At 38.5% G+C, this 19,560-nt stretch overlaps 1 protein-coding gene across 1 annotated transcript; it reads right to left on the bottom strand.

Moving 5' to 3' along the window:
• Positions 1–8,317: 8,317 nt before the first annotated feature.
• Positions 8,318–18,638, bottom strand: pdcd4 (programmed cell death 4 (neoplastic transformation inhibitor)). The gene is made up of 12 exons (XM_015372676.1): positions 18,558–18,638; positions 18,057–18,132; positions 15,640–15,963; positions 14,288–14,382; positions 12,680–12,793; positions 12,358–12,579; positions 10,352–10,449; positions 9,360–9,474; positions 9,039–9,146; positions 8,838–8,948; positions 8,611–8,750; positions 8,318–8,513 (listed from the first exon to the last, which is right to left on the bottom strand). The coding sequence occupies exons 2-12, from the start codon at positions 18,097–18,099 to the stop codon at positions 8,462–8,464; spliced, it is 1,422 nt and encodes a 473-aa protein (XP_015228162.1). The 5' UTR covers positions 18,100–18,132; positions 18,558–18,638; the 3' UTR covers positions 8,318–8,461.
• Between the last annotated feature and the right edge of the window lie 922 nt (positions 18,639–19,560).

Genomic DNA, 19,560 nt, shown 5'->3' with positions numbered 1-19,560 from the left:
TAAAACTAATTTTACCTCATTCAGTCAATCAATTCAATTCAGTTTATTTATATAGCGCCAATTCACAACACATGTCATTTCAAGACACATTACAGTTCACCAGATCATACAGTAAAACTGATTCAAAGTTTTCTATTTAAGGAAAACCAATTGATTGCATTGACTCACTGACTCGAATGCAAGCCCTCACACTAAGCATGCTTGTAGCGACAGTGGAGAGGAAAAACTCGCTTTTATCAGGAAGAAACCTCCAGCAGAACCAGGGTCAATGTGAGCGGCCATCTCCCGAGGCCGACTGGGGTTCAAGGAGACAGAAGCAGAGATACAAAAGGCAGCTGTAAAAGGCGGCCCCGTCCAGGAAACACACAGCTACTCTACAAAAACTTTAATAGAATTTTTTTTATGTTTCTTGGCCCAGTGTGGAAGCTTCTGCTTGCCTTGTTCAGCAGTGGTCAAGATTAAGCCTTATTTATTTTATGGAGCCACATATAGTGCTATTAAGTATTTTGATAAGAAAAACACTATTCTAATCTCTTTAATGATGCAAAGAGTTAAAAACAAACTTTTGGGTTGAACTGAAGAGGTATAAACAGATATCAGATAAAGCATGTGGCCAAATCAGATATCATTTACTCTCTCAAATAAAAAAGATTTTGAACGTGTTTGACATTACCTGATTCTAGGGCTGAAATGATGAATCGGATAATCATAAACTAGTTTAGTAATCAGTTCATCATTAACTGGAGTATAGAGACTCTAAAATATGACCTGTTCCAATGTTATAGGTTATTTTATTGCAATTGTTAGTGAATGTGACTGATAAGATGTACACCATGGAGAGCTTCAAACCTGTTGCTTTGGGGTGTTTACTCTTTAGTTGGAACACATTCTTATCAAAAGTGTTCAGGATCACCAGCAACCTTTTCAGCTCACTTTCAAAATGAACACAGGGCTGATCTATAAATGTGTGTAAAAAAATAGATAAAATGTTATTTGCTATAGGGAGAATTTTTAAGCCATTATTATATGTTATCTGTATGTTTTTAAGTATCCAATTTGGTGGAACACTCTCTGCTCTTGTTCATTTGAATTCGGATGATCTTTCTATGAATCAATGCTCAATGCATGATTGTCTTCTGGATTGTGCATCCTATCCTAATGCCTTATTCATTCTCTCCTTCTTCTGCTGGTGATGCTATCTAGTGTGGCATCCTGTTTAACAAAATGTGCATTGTTATAAATTCCACAATTTTAGTAGGAAGAGATGATAAACTTCCACTTCAGATAGTACATCAAGTGTGCAATGTTATGAAAATGGTAAAATACATGAGCCATGTCATAGCACATGATTTATCTGATAATGAATAAGGTTGGCAGTCAAGGATTGTAGTGAAATGGCTGTAGAGCCAAATTTTTAAAAACATGTTTCTGATGAAGGTGCAGCCAGAAAATTTACTAAGGGTGGCCAGGCAATAACCAATGGTGGCTAAAAGCGGATAGGTGCCAGAACATCAGGGTCAATCTACACTGTTCTAAAAGGAAAAGGAACAAGCACAACATCCATATTTTCTACATAAAGACAAAATATATTTTCCTTCCGCCTTTGCTAACAAATAGATGCATATATTTAAACATCCATGCTGTCTAAATTAAAGGTGTAGTGGACAAAATTCTTTCAGTTTTGAGTTCTGGGGCGGATATCTTATTCATTGTCATTACTTACGTATTTTTTATTAATAATCATTCTGCAAATTAATATTTACATGTTCTAATATCTACATCAAATAGATTACTAATTATTTAAGTAGTTATTTATCACTGATATTAGTGAAGAGTCCTAGATGACTTGCAGAGACCTAATTTTCTCTGTACCCAATATAAGACCAAGAGGATGAACTCTGTATTTATCATCTTTAATGTTAGTATATAGATGTGCATAATTAACCACAGTGCTTTTTTTTTTGTCAGGTAAGAGGTTTGCCCCGTTGGCTCACCCCCGTGGCCCCCCATCTAGCTCCACCCCTGTATATATATATATATATATATATATATATATATATATATATATATATATATATATATATATATATATATATATATATATATATATATACAGGGGTGGTCGATGTCAATGGACAGACGGAAACCAAATTTTTGTCTAAGATGATGTTTCCTCAAACAATATTCCCAAATCTATCTGAAAAGAACTTATGAAATGTGTATTTGTCTTACAGTAGTTACATTATATGAAGTATTAGTAATGAATACTTTACTACTAGTATTTGGGGTAAGTTTATATGATTTAGATTGTTGATTCTAAAGAAAAAAGTGAAAAAAAGACAAATATTAACTGATTGTGAAAACTTTTAGAGTTCATGTTGAATCATCAGAGAAATGTTTAAAGATATATTATTCAGCATATTAAAAGTGATACACAGGACCCGTGTTTGGCTGCAGGCTCTGACAGACACAGCAGCTGAAGCATTTATCAGAAGGACAAACCTTTTAGAGCTACTAATAGGAGCTGCAGTGATTGTCTGGCAGAACCTGGACTGAATGTTTCTTGCACAATCCTGCTCTGACAGACAAGCACGAAATTGAGACTTATCAGTGAAAACCAGTTTCAGGGATGATGCAACACTAATCTCTATACGTTAAGTCTAAGATAACACACCCTCGCTCTGCTCAGCCTTTGACACAAAACATCTAGATTAAAACTAGCAGAACAAATCAGTATTTTCTTCTAGTAGTGTTAGTTTTTGTAGCAGTACAGATTGTAGAATAACTATTAATATATTTTCCTAATTTATCCTAAACCTTTTCACGGGGGTAGAATTTGATGACGTTAAATTTGTCTAATGTTCTCTGGATAGTGACAAAGTACAAACACGCCTTTGCAACAACTGTGGTCTTGTCTTCATTTCTCTGAGCCGCCGGTGGGTGTCGCTATAGCACAGCGTTAATGCAATAAACCAGAAGAAGGTCACGTGACTCTCCTTTATCCCGGAGCTTAAAGGTAGGATCGACCAAACATAAGAATAATTCATTGTAATTTGTGCAAATAATGTTTTCTGTTTTAGTTAAAAATCTCGACAGAAGTTTATTTTAAAGGAAGTGATTGTTTATGAATGTAGGCATAAGAAAACACATAGTATGCTAACATGCTCCGCGGGGTTAGCTCTGTGCTAATTAGCAACAGTTAACGTCCGAATTGGGTTTAAACAACTTGACATTTAAATAAATACGTATAACCTTTACAAAAGTTACATTTTGTAGAACTACTTGCAGCGTCTGTTTTATATTATGTTTACCTATTTGTAATAAACAAATCATGGACAGGTTATAAAATAATGTATTTAAGAGAGGATTTATCATTGCTGGATGAGTCTATTACATAGCTAAGATGTTTTTCTAGGTATTCAATGTATAACTTTATTAGTTTGCCTTTCAGCACGCTCCCTGACGAAACGATGCCTGAGGTCAAGTCAACACTGAGAGAAGTTCTGCCTAAACAAGGTTTGTATTGCAGCTGTTTGCTAATCTGCACAGCAGTGTTTATAAATGCTCCATATGAATTCCTTCCTTTGTGATGCTTCTCTGTGTCCTTCATTGATCAGCACTGGAGTGCTTTGCAAAATGTGTTTGAACCATCTGATATTTTAACAGTTTGTCTTAAAAAAAACCTATTTGTTATCGTTTTTTTCTGTTATTGGCCAGCTTTAAAGCTGCTGGAAAATTATGCAGGATTTTCAAAATTGTTTGATTTTAAAACCAAAAAGTCCGAAATGGGTTTAAACAACTTGACATTTAAATACGTATAACCTTTACAAAAGTTACATTTTGTAGAACTACATTGCAGCTTCTGCTATATATTATGTTTACTGATTTGTAATAAACAAATCACTGACGAGTTATAAAAAAAAATGTATTTAAGAGAGGATTTATCATTGCTTGATTAGATTAGATTAGTTTCAACTTTATTGTCATTACACAGGTACAGTTACAAGGCAATGAAATGCAGTTTAGGTCTAACCAGAAGTGCAATAGCAGCAAGTGCAGGATAAATAATGGTTCCATAAATACAGGACATGGGTATTTCTACTGAATGAGTATAGAGATGAATACTATTATAAATAGTGAATATAATATATATAGATCACTAGTGTTATGAACTAAATTTACAGCTGGATATGTACCAAATATAATATACAGGTGGATATTACTATTTAAAAAAAAAAAGGTTTTTACAGTTATGTACAACAGCATTATATACAGATGGGTTTTACTATAAAATGAATAAATAAAGTTTGGACAGAAGCTATCTAAATTAAAGTGCAATGGGAGGTAATTGCATATTACAGTTAAAGTACGTTATTGCAGATGTATATGTAAACAATTGGTAATGTGAATAAACAGTGGGCAGTGCAAATCAATTATCAGTCAAAGTGAGTAGTGCAAGATGCAATAGTAACAGTCAGGAGTGCAGGTGAACATTACAGTCTTCTAAAAAAAAAAACAGAATAGCAAAATGGTGGTTGGTGTGAGGAAGGAGAGTAGAGTCCATCAGTGAGGGTTAGAGTTCAGTAAAGAGACAGCTCTGGGGAAAAAGCTGCCCTTTATTGTGCTAGTTCTGGTCCGGAGGCACCTGAAACACCTGCCGGAGGGCAGGCGAGAAACAGTCTGTGGGCTGGGTGGGATGAGTCCTTAAGAATGCTACAGGCTCGATGTAGGCAGCGTTTCTCCTGGATGTGCTCAATGGTGGGTAGTGAAGTTCCAGTGATGTGCTGGGCGGCTTTCGCCACCCGCTGCAGTGCCTTGTACTCTGCAACAGAAAAGCTTCCGTACCACACTGTTACACAGTTGGTTAGGATGCTTTGTATTGCACAGCGATAGAAGTTCACCAGGATAGTTGCGGGGGAGCTGATTCTTCATCAGTGTCCTCAGGAAGAACCTTGGATGAGCCTTCTTGACCAGGCAGGAGGTGTTAGTTGACCAGGACAGGTCCGCTGAGATGTGGGTCCCCAGAAACTTGGATGAGAGTATTATATAGCTAAGATGTTTTTCTATGTAGTCAGTGTATAACTTTATTAGTTTGCCTTTCAGCACGCTCCCTGACGACAACATCTTCTGATTCAGTACAACTTTTGGCCCCCAAAAAAGAGTTGAGCAACAGCTCTAAGGGTTTACCTACTAACTTTGGACATCTAAAGACAGAATAATTTTCTGTGGAAACTTTTATAAAAGCTAACTCTAGCTAATAAGTCTGTATCTATATATATATATATATATATATATATATATATAAATATAAATAAATAAGTAAGTAAATGTACTACCGCTCAGTCCTTGTCAGGGTTGTGGTAGGGTCAGTGCCTATCTCTGGCATTTAATAGGTAAGAGGCAGCGTAAACCCTGGACAGGTCGCCATTCTGTCACAGGAGATGTGTGTATATACATATATATATATATATATATATATATATATATACACACACACATCTCAAGATGGATGTTTATTTGTGTATAAGCATATATCCTTGAATACAGAAATATTTTATGAATCAGAGTGCTGTTGCAAAAGAAAGTTGGTAAACTTTGTCTACATGTATTGTTTGAGCTTTCACGCTGGTTCTCTGGTAGGGCTATGTGCTGGATATGAGCACTGAACAAGTATGCGTTTCTGCCAAGTAGGGGACAGCGAGGAGACGCAGGGGAAACGTGAATTGACATACCACCAGTCCTTGCTGAAGAATAGCATTGGGATCAATGCCAGATTCTCCCTACAGAGCTTCATGTTGCTGCAGCCCTTTGTCTTTTCCTGGCCCTCTTGTCTCCTCTGAATGATGAACACAATTTTATTTAGGGATATAAGGCAAAGGGGTTGTGAATACATACACTCACCAGCCACTTTATTAGGTACCCCATGCTAGTAACGGGTTGGACCCCCTTTTGCCTTCAGAACTGCCTCAATTCTTCGTGGCATAGATTCAACAAGGTGCTGGAAGCATTCCTCAGGGAGTTTGGTCCATATTGACATGATGGCATCACACAGTTGCCGCAGATTTGTCGGCTGCACACCCATGATGCGAATCTCCCGTTCCACCACATCCCAAAGATGCTCTATTGGATTGAGATCTGGTGACTGTGGAGGCCATTTGAGTACAGTGAACTCATTGTCATGTTCAAGAAACCAGTCTGAGATGATTCCAGCTTTATGACATGGCGCATTATCCTGCTGAAAGTAGCCATCAGAAGTTGGGTACATTGTGGTCATAAAGGGATGGACATGGTCAGCAACAATACTCAGGTAGGCTGTGGCGTTGCAACGATGCTCAATTGGTACCAAGGGGCCCAAAGAGTGCCAAGAAAATATTCCCCACACCATGACACCAACACCACTAGCCTGAACCATTGATACAAGGCAGGATGGATCCATGCTTTCATGTTGTAGACGCCAAATTCTGACCCTACCATCCGAATGTCGCAGCAGAAATCAGACCAGACAACGTTTTTCCAATCTTCTATTGTCCAATTTCGATGAGCTCGTGCAAATTGTAGCCTCAGTTTCCTGTTCTTAGCTGAAAGGAGTGGCACCCGGTGTGGTCTTCTGCTGCTGTAGCCCATCTGCCTCAAAGTTCGACGTACTGTGCGTTCAGAGATGCTCTTCTGCCCACCTTGGTTGTAACGGGTGGTTATTTGAGTCACTGTTGCCCTTCTATCAGCTCCAACCAGTCTGGCCATTCTCCTCTCACCTCTGGCATCAACAAGGCATTTCCGCCCACAGAACTGCCGCTCACTGGATGTTTTTTCTTTTTCGGACCATTCTCTGTAAACCCTAGAGATGGTTGTGCGTGAAAATCCCAGTAGATCAGCAGTTTCTGAAATACTCTGACCAGCCCTTCTGTCACCAACAATCATGCCACGTTCAAAGTCACTCAAATCACCTTTCTTCCCCATACTGATGCTCGGTTTGAACTGCAGGAGATTGTCTTGACCATGTCTACATGCCTAAATGCACTGAGTTGCCGCCATGTGATTGGCTGCTTAGAAATTAAGTGTTAACGAGCAGTTGGACAGGTGTACCTAATAAAGTGGCCGGTGAGTATGCTTGCAATACTAAGGGTTTCATTTTTTTTTTTTTTTAATCACTCAATTTCCAGTTATATTTAAAATATGTCAAATGTATGCAGACTGTTTTAGCTATGTATACTTTGGATGCTCATGGTAGCTTCATATATAAAATGTTATCAGTAGGATACTTTACCCCTTTGACTGTAAAACAGTAGCACCGAGCAAAGATCAAGCACATGGAATAAGGTTTTAATGATTAGTGATGGTGGGATTCTGAGTTTTGCCTTTAAGGTTGTAGGAAAAGTAACCGTATCTTGTTCAATTACAGGGCAGCTCTACATGGAAGATGTCCCAACCATGGTTCTTTGTAAGCCAAAGCTGCTCCCACTCAAATCAGTCACCCTGGAGAAATTGGAGAAGATGCAGATGGAGGCTCAAGAGGCTGTCAAACAACAGGAGTTGGCAATGAAGGAACAAGTACAGCAGATGCCCAGCTGATGACTTGCAGCCAAAAAAAGACTTAAAGAGTGCAATTCTGATGATTCAAACACTAGTAAAAGAGAACTTTTGCAATAAGTGGGGAAAAAACTGAGCTTAACCACTCTAGCTCCAGTGGTAAATCAGCTAGTATAAATGATTACTTGTTAGTTTTGTATGGTTTAGTATTATTTTATATAAGTTCTGTTAATGTTATTTTTAGAAAACTTGGAATTTGTGAAGTATTTAGTGTTAAATGTTTTAATATAAATGACAACATAATAAAAGGAAATGGTTTGTATTTAATCAAACACAAATTGGTGAACGTCACTCTAAATACAAAAAAATAAACTCTTTTCAAACAGTATGTTTATTTACCTCACTGGTGGCCTATTTTGCCTGTGAAGTTCTACTTTAACAATAACTGTTTTGTTTTACAAAATAAAAAAAAATAGCATATACTAAAAGGTGCCCAGATATAAACCAGTTATTGCGATGAACAAACAACCTCCCTTTATTTTTATTTCTTCCACAGATTCATAAAGCTCTTATCACAAATTATTTATCTTGGTACAAACACTGCTTTTGGAAAACACAAAAGGAAAGGAAGGTGGCAGTAAAACCAGAAAAGAAAAAAGAAAAACTGTACAAAACAACATGGAATTACTGACACTGAGGTGTGGCACTTTAAGGGATAGCTTATGTAAATATTTGTATAGAAACCCTTTGGAGAAGAGTGGTCTACTTCAATTTAAATCAAAAGTGCAGCTTTTTTTTTTTTTTTTCCAGAATTATACCGTTAGAAGGGAGAACATTTTACTTCACTATTTTTTCAAAATACGCAAGTAAAAAGGTTAAGTATTTCCACTTCTTTTCAGGAATTCTGGCTCATAAGAAGGCCTCCTTAGTACCGTTAAAATTTCACAACTCCACAGTCTCCTTCGCTGACCAACCTCTTTCGGTTCCTAAAAGACAAATCACAAAGAAGATGATCAGCGCATCAATAAAACAACTTCAAATCTTGGCAAATATTTAATAAATGATCAAAATCAAAGCCCTTACCTGCGGGGACATTGGTCTCTTAGCTTTACACTGATGATTCCCATGCGAAAGCTCTTATCCACAAATTGCTCCAGGATAAAATATGCAAGAGGAACATCAATGTTTATCTCCTCGATGTCCATGTAAACTCTTTCATAGCCCTGAAAGAGATAAGGCGATTTTAACTACCTCACTATTAAAGGAGCCTTCTTTGCAGCGCTCTACTCAAACAGCAGGTGGAGCCATACCCTTCGCATTTGGTCCATGGTTATGATGGAGGACAGAGAGAGTGATTTGAGTAGCTGCAGCACCATTTTGAATGTTTTCTCCCCTCGGGACTCTAAAACCATCACGACTGCCTGGAAAGAGCAGCACAGATTTTCTTAGATACATTTTTGTAAAGTTTAATAATAATGATAATAGGAGAACAACTGTAACCCTGTGTGTACCTCATATACAAATTCATGGTGGAAATGTGGGACCTCCAGGTCACGAAGGCATCTCTCTGCTTCCTTGCTATCACCAGACAAGATGTACTCCTTAAGAAGCAGGTTCATCTAAAAGAGAAAATCTATTATGAAAACAATTCATCTTTCTTTAAGAAACAAAAGTGTTGCACTAGTTGGACAGAGGAGCTTCTATTACATTTAGTTAACGGTGAAAAGGACTGAACCTCTAACAATAGCAAGGTTCTAATAGTGAACATATGTTAGCCCATGGATACCAATGACTGACCTATTTTAGTATGACCAAAACTAAAAAGTAATTACCTCTTTGATGAGTTGAATGACAGGTCTCTGGCCTCCTCCTGTACCCCAGTGGTTGTCAATACGAAGACCACCCATACTCATCTTGAGCAGCACAGCTGCTCGATCTAGAGCCGCTCTGCAAATGTAATAAATTACTTCCGTTATATGCTGATGGGAGATTTCATGCAAAATTAGGCCAATCAAATTTCTTCCAAAATTTGCCAACAACAAAAACACACTTTTTATACTGTTTAAAGTGTCTGTATTGAAGTCTGAACCTTGTCCCACATCTGAGGGCAACCAATACCATTTTTGTGACTCAGAAGAGACCATATTTGGACATGGGGGTGTTTTGCTTCTAACTGAGAGGATGAAAAAAAAATACATTTAACTTTTTTGTTAGGTGCTAATCGTGTGAAGTCGAGTACAGAGACGATTCTGACACGTTTTACATCAAGTACAACTAAAGGAAGCCTGCCTTGCATATTAAAACTTTAAAAACATCAGATTTAACATTCAGCGCATGTTCAGGAATAAGGATAGCAAAGACATTAAAGAAGCTGAGATCTTCACATTTTAGTTAATAAAGACATATCCATAAATCCATAGAGCCACTTTAACCGTAATCCTTAATCTGTTTTGTTTTCCAAATCTATACTCTAGCTTGAACAGGTCAATTGATTAACAACCATGTGCCAACCTTCAGCTCTTTTTCTGCAGATAAACATCGTTCTTTATAATAAAGTTAAAATATAAACACACAAATGCTTAATTTGAACTGTTCAAACAGCACTTTGCTACTAAGGTAACTCTACCCAACAGCTGTGTTTAACGCACTGTATGCTAAACTTTTACTAATATAGTACATGTTTATTTTTAGTCAGAATTTGTTCATCTCTACCTCTCTGCTCTGAAAGGCTTTACGTTTGGCAAACCCTGGTGGTAAAGCTCTGTGTTACATCAGCTTGGTGTAGTAAACAGACAGTAGAAGTGCTTCAGTAAAAGTTGCATACCTCGCATGTTCACAGTCGACTTTGCCTTTGTAGCTCTCTAGGTAGCTTTTGGACAGTATTTGGTCGCTAACAGCCCGAGCAATGAACTGGCCCACCATCTGAAAGGAGAAAATGAATGAGAAGGATGTCCATATTAAACCCATTGAGGAACATTACATAGTGGAATATAAATCACACTAAAAGACTGTTTCTCTTTCCAAATAATAGAGGTCAAGTGAGGCATTGTATGTTTGCTGTGAAATCCAAACAAACGCAAAAGTACAGTGCCACAGGTTTATTGGCTGGATTGAGAGCATCCCAAACAAACAGGGATATAATGGTTGCCCTTAGAACATGTGCCTTTGTTTACGCCAGTGGGGGCCGCACAGTTTTGGGAGACCAAAGAGCCAGCTTTGGACTTTTTGCCACCACAAAGCACGCCCTCATTGTTTCTTTTTGGACCAGAGGCAGCGTGGTGCGTTGCGGGGGCCAGACTAAGCGTGTGAAAATAAGAGACCCTCTAGTGAAAGTTCAACATAGAGTGGGGGAAGGGCATTCATAATGCCCCAACAAACCCCCCCAAAAAAAGAGAGAGAGCAGGGACTAGATGACTGGTCAGATAAATCAGACAATGTAAGGAGGGGATTGGTGAGGGATGCTTACAAATAAGCCTCTGAGCGCTCTTTGCTGAGCATGCATTTTACCAGAAAAGATAGACAATAGTGAGAGATTTAATGTCTGCTCAGACTGAAAAGGAAAAAGCTCACAGAGACACACGCTCTCTTCTCTTGCAAACCAACAGATAAAACCACAGCGGTGTTCCCCTCTGCTCAGCCACAAGCAGAGTTAAAGTTCCAACAAAAACGAAACAGGATGGCAAGTGTTATGACAAATAAGCCTCGCTCAATGTATGTTGCATTTTATTTCCTTTTACAACAAATCCACAAGTTTCAAAGAAAAAGCTTCTTAAAAGAAATCCCCCATGGACTTTTTTTCGTCCCCGTTCTGTTTGGTGTAAAGAAAAATGGATGGCGATTGGAATGACGATAAGAAAAAAACTCCACCTTTCTCTTTGGGAATGACATTTGATAGGAGCAAAACAATTACAATCTGACATGTTTGAATAAAACTGATTATTTTTGTCCATGTAAACATAGCTAACTTTAAAACATTACTTACAAATAAATATAAATATAATAAACTGAAAAGCTGCTATGACACCTGCAAGACTTTTTGGGGTGTATGTTCAGCTGCCTGAGGCCTTCAATGACCTCCAAACATCTTCCTATCAAGTCAGAACAGCTATCCTGACCATGCTGCCACCAGATCCATGTGTTCAGGCTGATTAGCAGTTACCACCAACAGCATTTAACTGGTTTGGGCTGTTTTAACAAAACTCCTCACATGGAGTTCAATCACAACTGAGCAACACTGAGCGTCACAGTGAGTTAGTACTAATGGAAAAGTGCCTCAGTGTTGGTATTCCCCGAAGTAAATTGAGCATTTTATGGATATCTTTTAAGGACCAACATAGCAGGGTCTCTGTGCGGTTTTTCCCTACTTTTTAATTTCAGCTGATGGGTTGAAACTGCTATTAGTTTTTAAAGATTTTGATGATTTTGATTCTGATCACTGGTCTTCATGATCCCATTCATGATCCCATTTGCTCCCTGATGTCTAACAAGCCTTCAAACATCATCTGTTACTGAAATCTGGAGGGCAACTGGTTGCACTATTTTAGGGCGTCAGGGCGTATAGAGCTGCATGTTCATTTCTGCTGCACCTTTGGATTTTTATCTGTATATGCAACTTTACGTTTGTCTATTAAATAACACCCCCCATTGTTGTTGTAATGTGAAAAAACTTCTTAAGAGGTGTGAATACTATTGTGAGGCACAAGAATGAAGCAGTAGAAGCAGCTCTTTCCTAAGTTAAAACAAAGTGAGGGGGAAGAAAATCTGTTTTGTTTACTTTCTGAAAGTGTTTTTGCAGCAAACAGCCGCTAGTCAGAGGTTCTAGAAACTTACTTGAGGCGCCCCAGGTGTATCCAGGACCAGATCTGGCAGATCTCGGAGTAGTTTGTCAAAAGAGACCTCCATGTCGCTGGGGGAAAGAACACTTTCACACAGGTCAACTAGTAGCCTGGAGGTAAGCTCCCGCTGGCTCGCTTTGGCCTCCAGGGCCAGAGACACAGCAAGTGAGGGCACCTCGCTCCGCATGGGCCCCAGGTTCATCTCTGCAAGCAGCTCCTGAAGAAGGGAAATGACCTCAGTTTGCACTAGTTTAAGGCTGCAAAGGGAAACAGAGGAGCCTTTTTCTGAACAGGAGTATTCTTTAAAAAAAACTTACAGCTACTTCATTGGTGTCTCCATGTTCAAAGTATTCCTGCACTATAGGGGTAACAGTCTTCTCAAAGTCCCTCTCATCCAGCGGAGGCACCACAGTCTCGTACACACAGTTTTCCTGTCAAAACACAGCAACATTGTTCTTGTGTCAGGAGGACAGACGTTCAATCTGGAAAATTGCTTTTATCACTTTCCCACAGACCAATGCCATTATACAATGCTAAAGGGAAAAATAACCATCTCTCCCACACCTTTTGCTGTGCACTGCTAATAAGCTGCATAAGAGATGGCCCCTATGGTTTTCCCTTTTCAATGAAACTGAAAATTCTGGCTGTTTGTCAACATAAAGCTGCTGGTGTGAACCCTGAGTAACCAGGTAATCAAGGGTTACCACCTTTCATCTCTCATGAAAACACAACAAATTGCTTTCCTTATTGATATGATACCAGACACAATATTAAACTACCTTAGAAAAAAGGCTGATTCAGTATTTGACAGACAGGTGGCAACCCTAGAGCTAGTGCTGCGTTCCCAACAAACGCGTTTTGAGCAGGCGGTTTACATGCAATGCCTATGATTGAGGAGCATGAAGGCGCACGGACTACTATTAAAGATATCTGAAATACAAACAAATATATGTTAAAACGGCCACTTAAAATAAGTAAATATTTGTAGATATCTGAAATGTAGTTCTTACTAGTTCAAATTTCATCCCAGAGTACTTAAAATGTATTTCTACTGGTAGAAATGTAATTAGAGATATCTAAAATGCAATTCTGACTAGGAGTATTGTAATTGAGACTAGATAGAATGCTTTAGTGCTATCTATAATAGAAATGTGATTAGTCACCCTGGCTATTTTATGTTAAAATGGAGCCTCTTTATTCTGTTGAAAGTATCTAAAACTAAATAGATGGTTAAATAGATTTAGATAGGCATTATTAAAATTGAGATACTGAAAATTCTAATTTAACTAGTCATAAAATAAATAGTTGATATCTGTAATGAAATTTCTACTAGCAGAAAAACATTTCAGATGTCAAGAATTGGATTTCTGGATATCTGTTATGTTATATTCATTTTGGATGTCTAAAATCATAATTATGACTAGCAGTAACTCTATTATGGAGATCTGAAATTAGAATTTATCCTTGTCAGAATTAATTTTAGATAGGAAGAGTGTTTATTTTTTGATATCTGGAAGTAAAAGCCCAATACACATGAATGGGAAACGTGACTTCATTTGTTCTAGCAAGAATTACATTTTAGATTTCTGAGATGTTCATTTTGACTAGGAAGAAATGCATTTGAGACATCTGGATTATATATTCAGTCAAGCTAGTAAATGTCAAAACGGCCTGCCATAGAGCAGCTCATCTTGAAGCAGCGACTCGTGGGCCGCTTAGCATCAGAGGTGTGAGGCGAGCTTCACAATCAGTAGATACCAGAGCTGGAAAAATGTAACCTTTTGAAGTTTCTAAAGTCAAACCCTCAGGTTTTAAATCCAAGTGATCATATTATGAGAACTAATTGGGGTGTGTGCCTTTATCAAATACTAAACTAAACAACTGTTCTTAATGCAAATGAATGGCAGATATATTACAATAATTACCTGATCTTCATCAAAGTTGGGGTCTTTCTTGTCCACTTCCACGGGTTCGTAGACTTCACCCGATCGTCCCCACACACCCTTTCCTCCAGCCCCACCTGCAAATAAGAGTCAAAGGTTATGTTACTCAAAACATCTGACCACCAAAATGTTAAATAAGCAGGGGGGAAATAAAAGACTATGAGAACGACAATGTCGTGTTTCTGCTCCCTAAATGGTTAACTCAAGCCAAGTTTTAAATTTTGTTTTCAAGCTTTAAATATGAGCTTCAACATTGCTGTGGCCAATATGCAGATCAGACTGCATATTCTGTGTAGGCCTAAAACAAAACAACCAGGGGGTGAGCCCCAACAGATTGCAGACAGTTTAAGAATCCAAACACCAAAGCAGCTTGAAAACATCCTTTAAAACCCCTGTTAGTTCCACCCAGTCTGTGGGTGGAGGACTATATTTAGCTAATCCCACATCAGTTGACAATCCATCCCACTCCAAGGTTACAGTCTGATTTCTCGTTTGCTTTACAAAAAAAAAAAAAAAAAAAAAGGAACAAAAAAGGAAACCAGCACACTTGACATTAAACATTTCTCATCTTAACTAGAAAGTGTACATATTTAAGTCCAGAAAATGAAACTCCTTAGATATGATTGCTTCTGTTTCAACAGCCCAGTACCGTAACCAAAAGAGGAGAGACTTTCCACCAAGGAAAAACTGGACATGCCCTTTTGTCTACTGCCTATGTAAAGAAGGCAAGTTGACAGATTCAAAATGGTCTGAAAGGGAGTTTAAATGAGAGCTGGTTACATCACTAAGAAGATGCAGATTGTTAACAAACAGCAAAAAATACAAACCTCCTCTCAAGGTTAACTCCTTTTGACAACACAAAGAAAAAACATTTAGATGCACTTAAATCACAGCATTTTGTTTCCATTTATAACCCATAGACATGCTCAATTCCTAACTTTAGACTAATTCATTCCTTAACTTACATTTCACTTGGGAAAGATAAATATAACGCTAGACAACATACACACTATCTGACTGAGTTCTGTGTTAATCCTTGAGCGGAAGATTACAGAAAAGCTTTAATAAATGCTAGACATGAAGAAAGCTTGTTTTAAAGGATGTGAGCTTAAGATCAACCAACTGCTTGTTTACAGACAGAGATAGGTCTATATATCCATGTTAAATGTCTAATTGTTTAAAGGATCAGCACTTGAAAGACAACTGCAAGAAGTAGCAAGCTCCTTTGATGGATTAGGATTCTAGGTCCTGCTGTCAAATGATCCCTTAAAATGACAATAACTTAAATGCTGTTGAGTAATAATATGCATATCACATTACAAAGAAGCAGTTACCTTTTTTTGGCAGGCCTCTGCCCTTTCCCATTCGGGACTTTCGGTCGAGCAGCTTGCTTTTGGGACTTGTCGGTGCCATAGAGGTTCCTCTCACTACGTCCCCATTGTCACTGAGGGAGTCCCCCCTGCCTGAATCCCTGGAGGAGTTTTTACGCAGCCTTCGTTTGGCCTTTGCCTTCAGCCGAGCCTCGTGGATGTTGTTGCTGGAGGAAGACAGCCAGTTCCCATTGATCTCGTTGTTGATGATGATGTTCTTATTGGAGACACCAGTTCCTCCATTGTCTTCCTCAGCTGAAATGAAGGAATCGCTGAGGACCTCAGCCTCTGTTAAACACATAAGAACGAGTTGGTGTACACACCTAAAGCAACAAGAGCAGCAAAAACACACGTGCTGCTTCATTTTTGATGCTTGAACAAGTTTAGTTCTGACACACGGCTGAAGCATATTTGCTGCTCTAGCTGCGCGGTGAAAAAGTGGCTCCGATGTGCGTTGGGCGTAGCTACTAGGGATGGAACGGTTTATGAAAACCGTCCGAATCGCTCGGTTCGCGTGTGTTGCAATCGGTTCATGCGCGGCTCCTTTTTCTCATAGGTGAAGCGTGTACACTCCAGGTGGCGGTACTGCGACAAAAGCCAACCACCAGCAGTAAACAAGAAGAAGAAGAAGCGAAGCAGCTTAGCCGGATGTAGCAGAAAAATTCATTTGTTGTGGAGAATTGTGTGGGTATGGCGAGTGGGAAAGAACAGGAGTTGAAGATGCCCCAGCAGCACTTTATAGGTCTGCTGTATGGGACCTATTTGCATTTAGAGTGACCTACGATGACGGCGGAAAGAAAGTTGTGGATAAAAGTGCACAGTGTGCAAGCATTGTGCAACACGTTTTGTTTATGCTAACAGCAACACGGCCAACATGTCATGCTAACCCCGAAATCCCTCATACTGCGCTCCAGACCGCCTGCACAAAGCAAAGCCTACAGCCACCGCTGTGGCTCTCATCCGGTCCGCTCTGAGTGCCGTGGCATGCGCAAGATGATTAAATTCAAAGCAGCAAAACATGCGGAAATTATCCAGGGTTTCCGCGGATCATTAAAAATAATTACAATTCATTAATTTTGTTGGATTTTTTCATTTATTTAATTAATTTTTATGGGATTTCGGGGTAACAATCAAGATATACCAAACCGAAAACCGTGACCACGAAACCGTGAACCGAACCGTGGATTTTGTGAACCTTTCCACCCCTAGTTGCTACCCTATCCTTTCTTTGCCTGTAACAATGGCAGCTATATTTCTCTGTGATCAGTGGGTAAAAAGTAGTTTCAATCTATTTTGAAGTGAGAAAGTCCACCTGAAAACATTGTCAGTGGAGTCAGTTCATCCAGATTACCATCTTGCCTTCAAATATTATTTCTGTCTGAGCGGCTCAGACGCCCATACACCGGCGGTGCACTGGCACTAGGAATCCCATTCAACAGCAACCTATGGCCCGGTCACCTCCTCGGGGTTTGCCGCTGCGGCTGGAAGGCATTTTTCATGTACGTAATCTAAACTGCAGGCACCAGGATAATAAAAGTGAACATGTTTTGCCAGCAGATTTGGGCATTTTAAGTTAATTTCGGTGTTAATAAAATGTTTCAGAGGAGTGATCACAGCGCTCTGCATCATCACTGCTAAGACATGCGGCTCTAGATGCGCTGCAGGCAGCATGTGCCTTCATGTGTTTTGAAGCCGTGGTTTCGAGGGGTGGTCTGAAGGGAGAGGCATGGTTGTGTCTGTTCAAAAATACAGCCTGCTAGAACCTTATTTCCATGATCTCCTATAGCACCTTTAATTTACTCCTGATTTATAATTTCGGTTTGAATTAAGAAGAACTATTCTATGGTTATCCGTTTAATCTTTTGGCTGAGTCATATAAATTAACTGACCAACATCTGATTTAATCCAAAATATCTAAGCATTCTTAAAAGGCTATTTGTTGAACGTTGCAATATTAAATAAAATTACACCTTTAGATTTTTCTTCTACTTTGGTAAACAATTGTCCACAGGTTTGTAGATAAAAGTTTATTTAAAATTTTAACCTGCACACATGATCTTTGTATTGTAAGGTTATTGCTTTATTAATGTAAACAGCTTTATTGTCAAATTATGTATAGAAATACACACGCTTAATTTGAAAATGCCAATCTACATTGATTTGAAGAAAAATATAACAACACAGCATGTGTGCACAATATTTAAGTTATGACAACATTAACTAGGCTGTATCTAAAAAAAAAAAAAAAATGATGCTGGAAAGATTGAGTCATTTCGGTGTGTAGTGAGAGGAAATACAAAAATCACCCACTTCTACATAAAAATAGTACCACTACCCTACCTCAGTCTCAGCTGATGAAGTATTTGAGGTTTCACACTTACCAACAGGGTTAGCGTTCAGCCAAGCCTCGCAGTCGGTCGCCATCGTTTAGAACAGAAAATAGCTTCCCACAAAGAACTGCAAAAAAATAATATAACAATTAATGATACATGTCGTTAAAGACGCGCAGTGATCTGCCAAGACATGTCGCAACACAACCCCTCTGCCGTTTTCCATTCAAACCCGCACTGTTGACAAACAATGGCTCACGAGGGTCTAAACCGCTAATATAAAACAGACTATAAACCCTTCAATAAATATGTCTGTATCTTAATTTACATGAAAACAGACTTTAAACTCAAATTGCAAAAATAATAGTAGGGTAAACGCTTGTTTGACTGTCATTTTGATTCGTTACCTTGCAACTTATCTCGAAAACAACAAACGGTCGCCAGCTAAATAGACGAAGCTAGCAACATTCTACAGATGCTAAAGCTCGAAGGAGTGAAATTCAACACATTTTAAATGTTTTATCAGGAATAAAATACGAAAAAAACACGTACCGTTTTGCAGCACGAACCTTTCCACTCAGACGAGAAAGCTCCTGCTTTTGTTTTACATACCCAGCAACGCAGACAGCTGTGCTTATGCTTCTCTCATCTGATTGGCTGAGAAGAGGGGGCTGTTTCACGACAGCCAATAAAAACGCAACACAGAATTTGTTCTAGAAAATTCTATGCAGATCCATGAGGTCGGGTTGTTTATAAAGTGCTGCCCCCTGTCTGTGGTATAGCAGACTTGTAGGTTGTACGTTCATAGCAGCTTGATAATAAGGTGCAGAGAACAGGGCAAATAATAATCAGATCGAATGTATATATTAAAATTAATAGTAATATTTAAAGCAACCTTTTAAAAAATAAAAAAAGGAAACTTGGAGACTAAGACAAAACAACATTTGTTCAATGTCACAAATAATGTGAATATGATGTAAGTTTATACCGCCTCTTTTAAAGTGCCTGAAGTAATAATTTTAAAAATATTTTACTTAGAATGATAACAATGACCAAGATTTACAAACAGAAAACACACAATATCTTTTAGCAGGGTATGTAAATTATTGCAAGCCAATCAAAAAAAAAAAGTATATTTAAATGAAATATAGTACAAAACATTTTATTTTGTAGGATTACACCAATGCATTCAGTGTAGGTTCTGTTTCTGTAGGTTCGGATCATTCAATTCATACCAAAACACAGATTTAAATGAGACAACTGAGGGGCTTTCAGTAACTTCTGTAAATATCTAGAAATTTCTAGAAAACGTCAACTCATGCAAGAAGGTGTGACCAATGATAAAAATGAGAATATGCACATGCACACAGAATCAGACTGCAGAGCTTCTGCATATCTTTAAATTTTGTTTCTGGCATCATTATATTAGCAAAGAGGTTCATGAATCTTTTTAAACAGAGCACAGAGAGAAGTAGGAAGAGCTGCAGATTCAAAGGGGAAAAAGATGTACTGGGATATGGAACATGCAATAATTTTGCATGCATTTCAGGGAGAT

The sequence above is a fragment of the Cyprinodon variegatus genome, unplaced genomic scaffold (assembly GCF_000732505.1).
Source record: "Cyprinodon variegatus isolate N-32 unplaced genomic scaffold, C_variegatus-1.0 Scaffold74, whole genome shotgun sequence".
Lineage (NCBI taxonomy): Eukaryota > Metazoa > Chordata > Actinopteri > Cyprinodontiformes > Cyprinodontidae > Cyprinodon > Cyprinodon variegatus.
The sequence above is the reverse complement of the archived record's forward strand: the minus strand, read 5'-3'. Positions and strand labels throughout refer to the sequence as shown.